Source organism: Branchiostoma floridae, chromosome 3, assembly GCF_000003815.2.
Source record: "Branchiostoma floridae strain S238N-H82 chromosome 3, Bfl_VNyyK, whole genome shotgun sequence".
In the NCBI taxonomy this organism is placed as follows: domain Eukaryota; kingdom Metazoa; phylum Chordata; class Leptocardii; order Amphioxiformes; family Branchiostomatidae; genus Branchiostoma; species Branchiostoma floridae.
Genome location: NC_049981.1, coordinates 8,634,029 through 8,644,136, shown reverse-complemented (window position 1 = coordinate 8,644,136; position 10,108 = coordinate 8,634,029). Strand labels below are relative to the sequence as shown.

At 41.4% G+C, this 10,108-nt stretch overlaps 1 protein-coding gene across 1 annotated transcript in view; it reads left to right on the top strand.

Annotated features, from left to right (window-relative positions):
- LOC118411664 (vascular endothelial growth factor receptor 2-like) overlaps positions 1-10,108 on the top strand; it is a 31,923-nt gene that overhangs the window by 2,717 nt on the left and 19,098 nt on the right. Inside the window, exon 4 of the mRNA XM_035814141.1 lies at positions 7,119-7,397. Coding sequence (XP_035670034.1) covers positions 7,119-7,397 — 279 coding nt within the window. The remainder of the gene's footprint in view (positions 1-7,118; positions 7,398-10,108) is intronic.

Genomic DNA, 10,108 nt, shown 5'->3' with positions numbered 1-10,108 from the left:
CACCTGAACTATCTTACGTTTTTAAGAGAGCGCATATATTACAAGGTTTGAATAACATTCCGTCCCCACTGTGTTAATAGACTGGTTCGTACAGAACTCAACTGAATGCAAAAATGGAAGATTGTTCTTTTTCTGGTATCACCAATTCGGCCTGCGGGCCTGAACCTGACAGTGGTGTCCACATTCTATATCCCCTCCATCTTTGTACCAAAGACATCTCGGGACATTTGCGTTATCTGGACATGCCACACGATGGACTTGCAGATGAAGTTGATTTGATCCTTGCGCGATCGGGCACGTTCTATAGGCCTGAACAAGACGGACTTGTCAACATGACGATATGCGTGAAGCACAGGAGAAAACTTGGACTGCACTGGGTTTACGGTAGTAGGTACTGCACTGTTCCTGAGGTTATGTCTGGCCACAAATCCTCTCAGCGAAAGAGGAGCCGAGGAATGGGAAAAGAAGCCTCAAGAACGGTATTTCAATCGACCGGAATGCTGATTCAGGTTGGAAATTGTACGTATAAAGTTCCTCTTTACAAATTCTTTTAACTTACATTATAACATGTATTCTCATTTCTATGTCCTTGATATTACTTTATTAAACAGTACATGGAATGTCATAACTTGAAAGTTCATCTGTGTCAAGTATATGAAATGAAGGTTTGTTTGTTTAAGGTTGATAATTTGGGGGTTTACGGAAAAGGCTTCCCTGTCTAACTGGCTTGTCTACCTGGGCTGGCTATCACGTCTTTCCATCTGTCATTTTATTCCATTATGGGAAGGCATGATACCTTCGCAAGTTCTTGGTTATCTGGGTTATTTATGTTCACAATAGTTTATTATGTTAATGGATATTATATTATAATTGCAGCTATCTGCATGCGGTGTAGAAGCTTGTTTGCTGTGAAGGGAAATAAATACGTGCAGAGACTGATTCCAACCTGAAGGTAAAATATATTTTTATCAAAGGTTATCTAATAAGCTTGCATTATTGATGTTATATGGCTTGCACACATTTTATGGTATAGAATTGTTGGTATCGAAGTGCAATTGTCAACGATCTTTCCCAACTATAATTTACTAATTATGCTCAAATAATTAATTTCCTAGGATGACCAACCGACAAGACCAAGACGTAAAGCTCGTGCACCCCACCGTGTTGATGTTGTGTCTGAGAGTTCATTAGTAGAGGAGACGTTGTCACAAAGTTTTGCCAGGCTTAGTGTTTACATAATAACTTGGTTTATTTCCATCGCACCACTTTTACAATACAATATTAATTACAATCTAAGATATGAGTGGACATCTCGCAGCCGTAGGCTGAATTGCATGTAAGCCACTATGTTAAAACAATTTGCTCCATCAATAAATACATTAAAAAGGTTAAGACAATAGATTCTAATATAAATATACACGTGATACAATATGTACAAAGACCGGCTATTTAAGCACATGTTCGTTCAAGAGATGGGTTAGGTATGGTATTGGGCTTGTTTTGAAGCGCTTGGTGCGCACTGGCATGTAGTCAAGCTTATTTCCATTTCTTGTCTCCCTACCACTAACATCACCTCTTGACTGTGGTAGCCAGTCCCTGTAGAGGTCCGAGGTGAGGACATTCCTGGCGAATTTTACACAAAGCTCGACCCTGCGTTCCTCCAGTGTTTGCAGTTGGAGAACTTCACACGCTAAAGCGTAGGTAGAAAACTTCCTGCCCAGGATTATTCGGGTAGCCCGTCGCTGGATGCGTTCGATCTGATCACGTTGCTTTATTGTCAAGCCCGGATGCCAGAGTGGCGCGGCGTACTCCAGCACAGGGCGGACGTAACATGTATATACCGTTACGAGGTCTTCGGTTGGTAAGTCGAATTGGCGCAGTCTGCATAGGATGTGCAGCCTCTGGTTGCCCTTCTTGGATGTTTCTGTGACGTGAGTGTCCCACCTCAAGTCGTCTTGAAATGTAACTCCAAGACACTTGGCTACCTTGACAACTGTTAACTGGTGGCCGTTGATGTTGAGAACTGGAGGTGGTGGTGGGATGCGGGAAAAACAGATTACCATGGCTTTGCATTTGCCCGGATTGAGCTTCATGCTGTTGTCCTCAGTCCAACCTGAAAGATGGTCCAGATCGTCCTGTATGTTGGGTGGGTGGGACAGCAGTCGGGACTCAACAAGGTTGAGATCGTCTACAAATGCCCAAGACGGAGAAGCTACAATGCTGGGTAGTTCGTTAACATGGGCTATGAAGACAATTGGTCCGAGCTTTGTGCCTTGAGCCAAGCCACACGTAAGACGCCTTACATACCTGAAAGCTCACATGAGAGTTCACAATCACAAGATTCTGAAAACAATGCTCCTGGCAACAAAGAAAGCCTCCCTCTTCTCAACACGTTTCTTCAAAGTCGTGATGTCAGCCCTGTTCGATCTTTGACAAAATCATGGTCAGAAAGTTCCGATCGCAGCAAAAGAAGACACGTACAAAAGGCAAAGGAGTCTGTAGTAGCAGTCTTGAACACCATTGCACCAAGGGATTCAGGCAGTCTGTGGAAGGACTTGCGAGATTCTGGAGCAATAGACAAAGCAGTTGGTGCACATGCAGGGGAGGGAACAGTTGATGGTGACCTACTTCAGGCCATGACAGAATGCTACAACCATGCTGACAGCTGGGCTGTAAGAAGACAAGTCTTGTCTATAATGGCAAGCTGCTGACAAAGTGCAGCTGAAACAGTTGCAAATGTTCATTCCTGGCCTTACACGTTTCAGATACATGCTTGCCAGGCATCACCAAATCCTTCATGGTAGAGGAACACCTGTCCCTACAACTATCAGCAGACGAATGAAGGTTGACCCAGCCAAATTGGACCATTTTCTTTCCTTCATTACTAGTGCACACATCCTACAAGACATGCCTTTTGGAGAGAGGACACTGAAGATGAGCAATGGACAAGAAATAAAGATGCCAAATGTGATCCGATTGATGATACCGTCAAGAATCATTGCCCAGTACAACCAGTACTGCATGGAAAGCGGATTTGTCCCCATGGGAGAGCGAAGCCTTAGTAGGATACTAGGCACATGTGCAGCCTCTACCAGAAAGTCTCTGCAGGGCTTAGACTATTTCACGTCTGAAGGAGGTAGGGCATTTGAAGAACTGGAGAATGTGGTCGACACACTCGTTGATAGTGGCATGTCATCAAGTTGGGGCAAAGAACAGAAAGAAAGACTCAGAGCATCAAAACGCTACCTGAAGGGAGATTACAAGGTAATGCACATCTGTCTGGAATATTTAGGTTGTAGTAACATTTCTGTAGCAGATACAGTAGAAGCCAGTTAATTGCACAATGGATTACTGCACACTTCTGTTAATTGCATGGAATCCCAAATCCCGTTGTAGTTTGGTCCAGCTGGATAATTATAACTTTGTTTTGATGCATCACCTGGATAATATGCTGGCAAATGGGGTGTGCAATTTAACATATTCTGCTGTAATCAGTTTCAATGCAGGTCAGATTGCCTTGATGTTGAGTAAGCAAAGCAATGGCTTGGAATTGTAATGACTTACTATCAAACTAGTAGGTTACATCATTGTACAGCACTTTCATAGACTGGATCATGTTCAATATTTGAGACTTAACTGGTCAATCAAAGGGACAGGTCCTATGATGAATGTAGATAATAACGATGATCAGAACAGAACATGAGAGCAGCACAATTTCCTTGATATCATTGATCATGATTTACATGTATCACAGAAGAAGAAACAGATAATGTTCAGATCTATGTGCTTGTTTCTGATCTATATGCTTGTTTCCTTATATGCATGAAACCAGTTTGCTGCATTGTAAATGTTAATTCTATAATGATATTCTTGTTGCTCAGGTGCATGTGTCTGGAGAGTCCCCTGTACCAGACCACTGTCGTGTGTACGCGTTGAGTGATGATACTGATGAAGCGTTTCAAGGATCATACAATCATGACCATGACAAGTTGTGTGGACCATGTGAAGATTACAAAGTAGTCATTTCTGCCATTAATGATGCAGTAGCAACATGCCAATTCACAAGTGATGAAGACAAGGATGAGGTAGAGTTTGTTGTGAACAAAGCAACAGAAGCCATCCAATCATGGAAAGCACATCAACTCAGGACAGTAAATCAAGATGAAGCGAGGCTTGATGTGATTGCAGAGCTTAATGAACAAAATGTTCTAATAACCCAGGACTGGGCGATGAAGTTCATTCCTCAGAAATATCGAGAGAGCCAAATGGACTGGTTTGGTAAGCGCGGAATATCCTGGCACATTGCTGTGGCACAGCGTTACTGCAATGGCATGTTCGAAACTAAGACTTTTCTTCACATTTTTTACTCTTGTAACCAAGATACATGCGCAGTATCCGCAATCTTGTCAGATGTCCTTATGACATTGAAGCACCAACATCCAGAGATCAACAAAGTATACCTGCGGCAGGATAATGCCGGGTGTTACCATTGTGGTAACACAATTGCTGCTGCTCACCTGCTTACACAAACTGGAATCTCAATCGAAAGGGTTGATTTTTCAGATCCGCAAGGGGGGAAAGGACCTTGCGACAGGAAGGCGGCAACAGTCAAGTCTAACATGAGAATATATATGAATGAAGGACATGACCTGACAACTGCATCTGAAATGATGCAAGCCATGTCTGCAACATCTGTTACTGCAGACATAACTGTGTCAAACTTGCCAAAAGCCAAAGCCAGTGTCAAATTTGATGGCATCAGTCTCCTACACAACTTTCAACTCACTACAAGTGGTGTACGGGTGTGGCAAGCCTACAATATTGGCCCAGGAAAGTTCTTTCCGTGGTCAAAATTCAAAGGGACACCCGTTGTTCCTTCTTTGAATGTGCTAGAAAGACATACTGACGACTTCAGGCAAGCCCACGTGCACAGTTCTGCCCAGGTCCTCAAGTCAGACGAGTCGTCTCCTGCATCGAGCACAGAGGAAGACTCCAGTGGTGCTTCTGAAAGTGCCAAACAACCACGAGTGAAGCTTTTCTGCTGTCCCGAAGAGGGATGCATAAAATCGTATCAGCGTTTTTCATCCTTACAAAAGCACCTTGACATTGGTCCACACGTCAGAATGATTGAAAGGGAAACCTTGTTGGATGAGGCCATCTTAGGTTATGCAGCAAAGGTAGATGCAGGGATTTCTTCAGTGCCACAGTTGCTTCACTCAGAGGATGAAACTGCTGTTACCCATGAAGCAGCATTGGCTGCTCTACCAATGGGTTGGGCATTGAAAGGCACCAAGAGGATGAGGGCCAGGTTTAGTGAAAAACAGCGGAAGTACCTGGAAGATAAGTTTGACATTGGCCAAGCAACAGGTAGAAAGTGCGACCCAACTCAAGTGGCCAAAGACTGGGAAGAGCAAAAGATAGTAAGGGCAGACGGATGTTTACATCCTCTGAGTTCCTGACATCAACACAGGTGTCCAGTTTCTTTTCAAGACTTGCTGCCAGGAGAAAATGCCAAGGAATTCCTGAGAAAGTTCAGGAAGAGGGGGAAGAGGAGCTGTATGAGGAGGACTTGACACATGAGATGCACTTTGCACAAGAGTCCCTCTTCGCCACTGTTATTAGAGAACTTGGTCTGACGCATCCAATACTTTTTGACACATACAACCTTTGTGATCTGTATGCCAAGCATAAGTTGGCCTCACTTGGATTGCCTTTATTACAGATGATCTGTGACAGTTTTGGTTTAGACACTCAACATATCACTCTTCGGCGAAAAGCACCATACATAACAAAATTAGAACAGCTTGTCGAGACTTGCAGCTGTAGAGTAGAACGCACATAAAACACTCATCAGCAGGTAGCATTATTCACAATTGTAATTAGTACTGCAAAATTGTATAATTGTATCATAAGTCTGTAATCCATGTTCCACAATATTATTGCAAATTGCATTTTCTCACAATCAACAATACTTGTATTGTTTACGATTATACTAGATATTGCTCGGATTATTTTTATTGTGATCATTGTAAAATTGTAGTAGTATTCACTTTGTTTCGTATCAGTTGGAGTTGCAAGTTTGAATAGTCTATTGTGGGCAAAACTACATTGCGTAGCATTTACAAGTAGGTGAAAATATCGCCAGTTTGAATAAATGGTCGTTGTCATGGCAACAAGTTATCAACTGTTAAGGAAAATAATTTTTTAAGCGACAGGTATGCTACTTGCTGTATGAAATAATGATAGAAAAGTTCATGTTACATCAATAGTCAAGCTATGCATGTTTTTTCCACATATAGTTCAGTGCCTGCCATCTGTATATAATGCAAATATTAGTTTATTCTCGGGGTCACCACGGTCCGCTCGTAAGGAGTGCCAAACTTTTTTTTACATATGATGTATACAAAGATACAACCTATAACTGTGCCAAAAATCAACGAAATCGATTTGCCTGTAAATGAGCTAATGGTCGCTAAAAATGGCCAAAAAAGGGCTTTTTGGCAATTTTGGAAATTTACGAAAACACACCATCTTTAAACATCTGCTGCCCCTCACTACAAAAACATTTGCAGTATACCTTTATATCATTTCTTTTATTAAAATATGGGTAATAACATATGCGGGAATCAATAGAATAACTGTTAATTTGTGGGGGTTACAGGAGTCCAAAGATGGTCTATTTTGGACAAGACTAAGGCTTTCCCTTGGTGAAAATCCGCCATTTTGAAAAATGGCCGTTGCCATGGCGACCAGTGACCACAGATCCAAAACTTTGCCATTTTTGTAAGTTGGGCCAAGGCCCTACCACCACACAAAGTTTGAGGAAAATCGATTTTCTAAGTTTGGCCAACTTTTTTTGATTTTGCTTGGTTTTTACAGACATCAGCTCTTTTAAGATTAAAATTGTCTTCAATGCAACAAAATAAATAATTTCATGTCGTTAACATTGTCAAGTGCTTTATTCGCCTTGATTACTTCAAATGAAATGTATTTGTGCATTAGTAGCTTTAGTAAAAAGCGTGTTACTTCAAAAGATGTACGATAAAAAATGTCTTTTTCTAATTAATATTTGCATGAAGTATAACTGTATTGTACTAAATTTGATAATGGTTTTGTAGAAACACGACCGAGAATGTCGACATGTTCCTTCGGCTGTCAGTTGGCGATCGGGCTGGGAATGACTGCTGCTGTAGCGGCCGTCATAGCTGGCGCCATTTTGTCTCGCCGGTTTCGTAAGGCTCCTCCACGTGACGTCCAGGAGAACGAAGATACTCCAACCTTTGCCGTCCCGTCCATGTATGTCAACAGCACCTACAGATACCGGCGTCCTTCTCTTTGGGACCCGTTATTCCCCGACACAGTCGCCAGTGGGGGATATTACCCTTTATCTTGGGTAGGTGAAAATCTTCTTCATCATTCCTATGACGGTCCATTACATTATTGTTATGTGCAACCAGGTAGAGATACATTGCCTATTTCTTGTAGGAAAACGTTGCCTTGTTCTTAAACTTAGTTTTATTGTAGCATATATATGTTTCAATTTGTAATTCTCATCTACGATTACATTCTAGCATGATTAGATTATGTAATTTGATGTACGAGGGGTAAACAATATGTTCTGAGCATCCGAAAAAATAAGGTCCACAACTTAAATTTTGGGGCAAACTTACATGGTATAAAGTGGTTTTGAACATTGTGGTCATCCCAGCACAGCACGAAAACAACTTTTTAAGCAAAGTTTCAGAGATACGTATAAAGCTCTTAAAGGCGGAGAAATATTTCAGCAGATTTTAAGATCTATCAGAGGCATCGGAAACATACATTTGGCATTTACGGAAGATTTCAGCGTTTGTAAATCTAACTTAATCTGTTGTGTTTCTTTGCGTGAATTTTACATGTATTTTAGTATGCCGAAAAGACAACTGAAATGTCTCAAAAATATTTTCTGTCAAAACGGACAAATACCGTTTCTCTAGATCTGTTACAAAATACATGTTAACCGGCTAAGTCAATAAATGTAATAAGCCTTTGTCTGGTGTTAGATAAAACATTGCGTCATCCGTTTTATAACAGTGGCAAGATTTACAGTCAAAACTGAAAATTATTGCGCTTTCTGGTACAAAATGTTATGTTTATACCTCAGCAAATACAAATACAATACAATACAAAGTCAAATACAATAATCTTCTGTGTTTTTTTAGCTATTCCGAAAGCGTTTGACGTATTCAAACTTTCTGTGCGCAAGGTTTAATTCGAACAGGGGAGAACCTCTCACGGTTAGCTTATATGCGCTATTTTACGTTATATGAAATGTTGCGGATACCATGGTCAATATTGACCGAAGGATGCCATATATATAATTTATTTCGAACCGTCATTTACGCAAAGAAGGGAAGACCTCCCCCGTTAATATATTTGCCAAGACGTATATGAAATGTTGCGTATTTCATTTGAACATACGACATGTTTATTCTTTGAATCCGCGCAGTTTAAGCGAACTAAGGGAGACCTCCCCCGTTTAGCTTATATGTTGCCAAAACGTATATGAAATGTTGCGTATTTCTTTTGAACATACGACATGTTTAATCTTTGAATCCGCGCAGTTTAAGCGAACTAAGGGAGACCTCCCCCGTTTAGCTTATACGTTGCCAAAACGTATATGAAATGTTGCGTATTTCTTTTGAACATACGACATGTTTAATCTTTGAATCCGCGCAGTTTAAGCGAACTAGGGGAGACCTCCCCCGTTTAGCTTATATGTTGTCAAGACGTAGATGAAATGTTGCGTATTTCATTTGAACATACAACATGTTTAATCTTTGAATCCGCGCAGTTTAAGCGAACTAGGGGAGACCTCCCCCGTTTAGCTTATATGTTGCCAAAACTTGACGTATATGAAATGTTGCGTATTTCTGCAAAACATACGACATGTTTAATCTTTGAATTCGCGCAGTTTAAGCGAACTAGGGGAGACCTCCCTTGTTTAGCTTATATGTTGCCAAGACGTATATGAAATGTTGCCTATTTCTGTTGAACATACGACATGTTTAATCTTTAAATCCGCGCAGTTTAAGCGAACTAGGGGAGACCTCCCCCGTTTAGCTTTTATGTTGTCAAGACGTACTAGTATATGAAATGTTGCGTATTTCTGTAAAACATACGACAAGTTTAATCTTTGAATCCGCGCAGTTTAAGCGAACTAGGGGAGACCTCCCCCGTTTAGCTTATATGCTGCCTAAACGTATATGAAATGTTGCGTATTTCTGTTGAACATACGACATGTTTAATTTTTGAATCCGCGCAGTTTAAGCGAACTAGGGGAGACCTCCCCCGTTTACCTTATATGTTGCCAAGACGTATATGAAATGTTGCGTATTTCTGTTGAACATACGACATGTTTAATCTTTGAATCCGCGTAGCTTAAGCAAACTTGGGGGCACTACCCCCGTTTTATCTATTGGCTAATACCGTTTCAAAGGTTTTATGAAACGTTGCCTTTTTCTGCTGAACATACGGCATGTTTGAAGCGCAGTTTCTGCGAACAGGAGGAGACCCTTTCCTTTTTATTCTATACCGCATATATGTTCTGAAATTCCAGGGTCTAAATCAGGGTGAGGCCGCCTGTTTTCTTTGTGGCAAGTTGACCCTCGAGCTAAGAGACGGTAGAAATCCCGACTACTGCTATTAATATCTCCGCGACTCAACCTCTGCTTGAAGAATAAGGATGTAGTAGATATAGCGTTTTGTGTAGTGAGTGGTGTTTTCTCTATAAAACGGCAAGCAGTTCTTACTACAGGTAAATGTACGAAATATGTTTATTTCTTTATCTACAAGCAAGCGTCGAGAAAGAACAGTTTGTGCGCACAGGCGGTGTCTTCTCGTGTTGCTGGTGTTTGTTTGGGTTAATTATGGTGATATGCGTGGGCAGGCAAGATGTAAATTTATTCAGCGTTATTTCGTACTCGCCATGGGGCGCACGCCTCCGTCCGTCCAAGGAGGTGGAACTTCCTTGGTCCGTCTGTGGCACAGCTGTGTCATGTGATAGGATGTATCCAATGGCAGAAAAGAGTGGGGGGTTCAAATTTAATACTTTAGACGGCTGCACGAG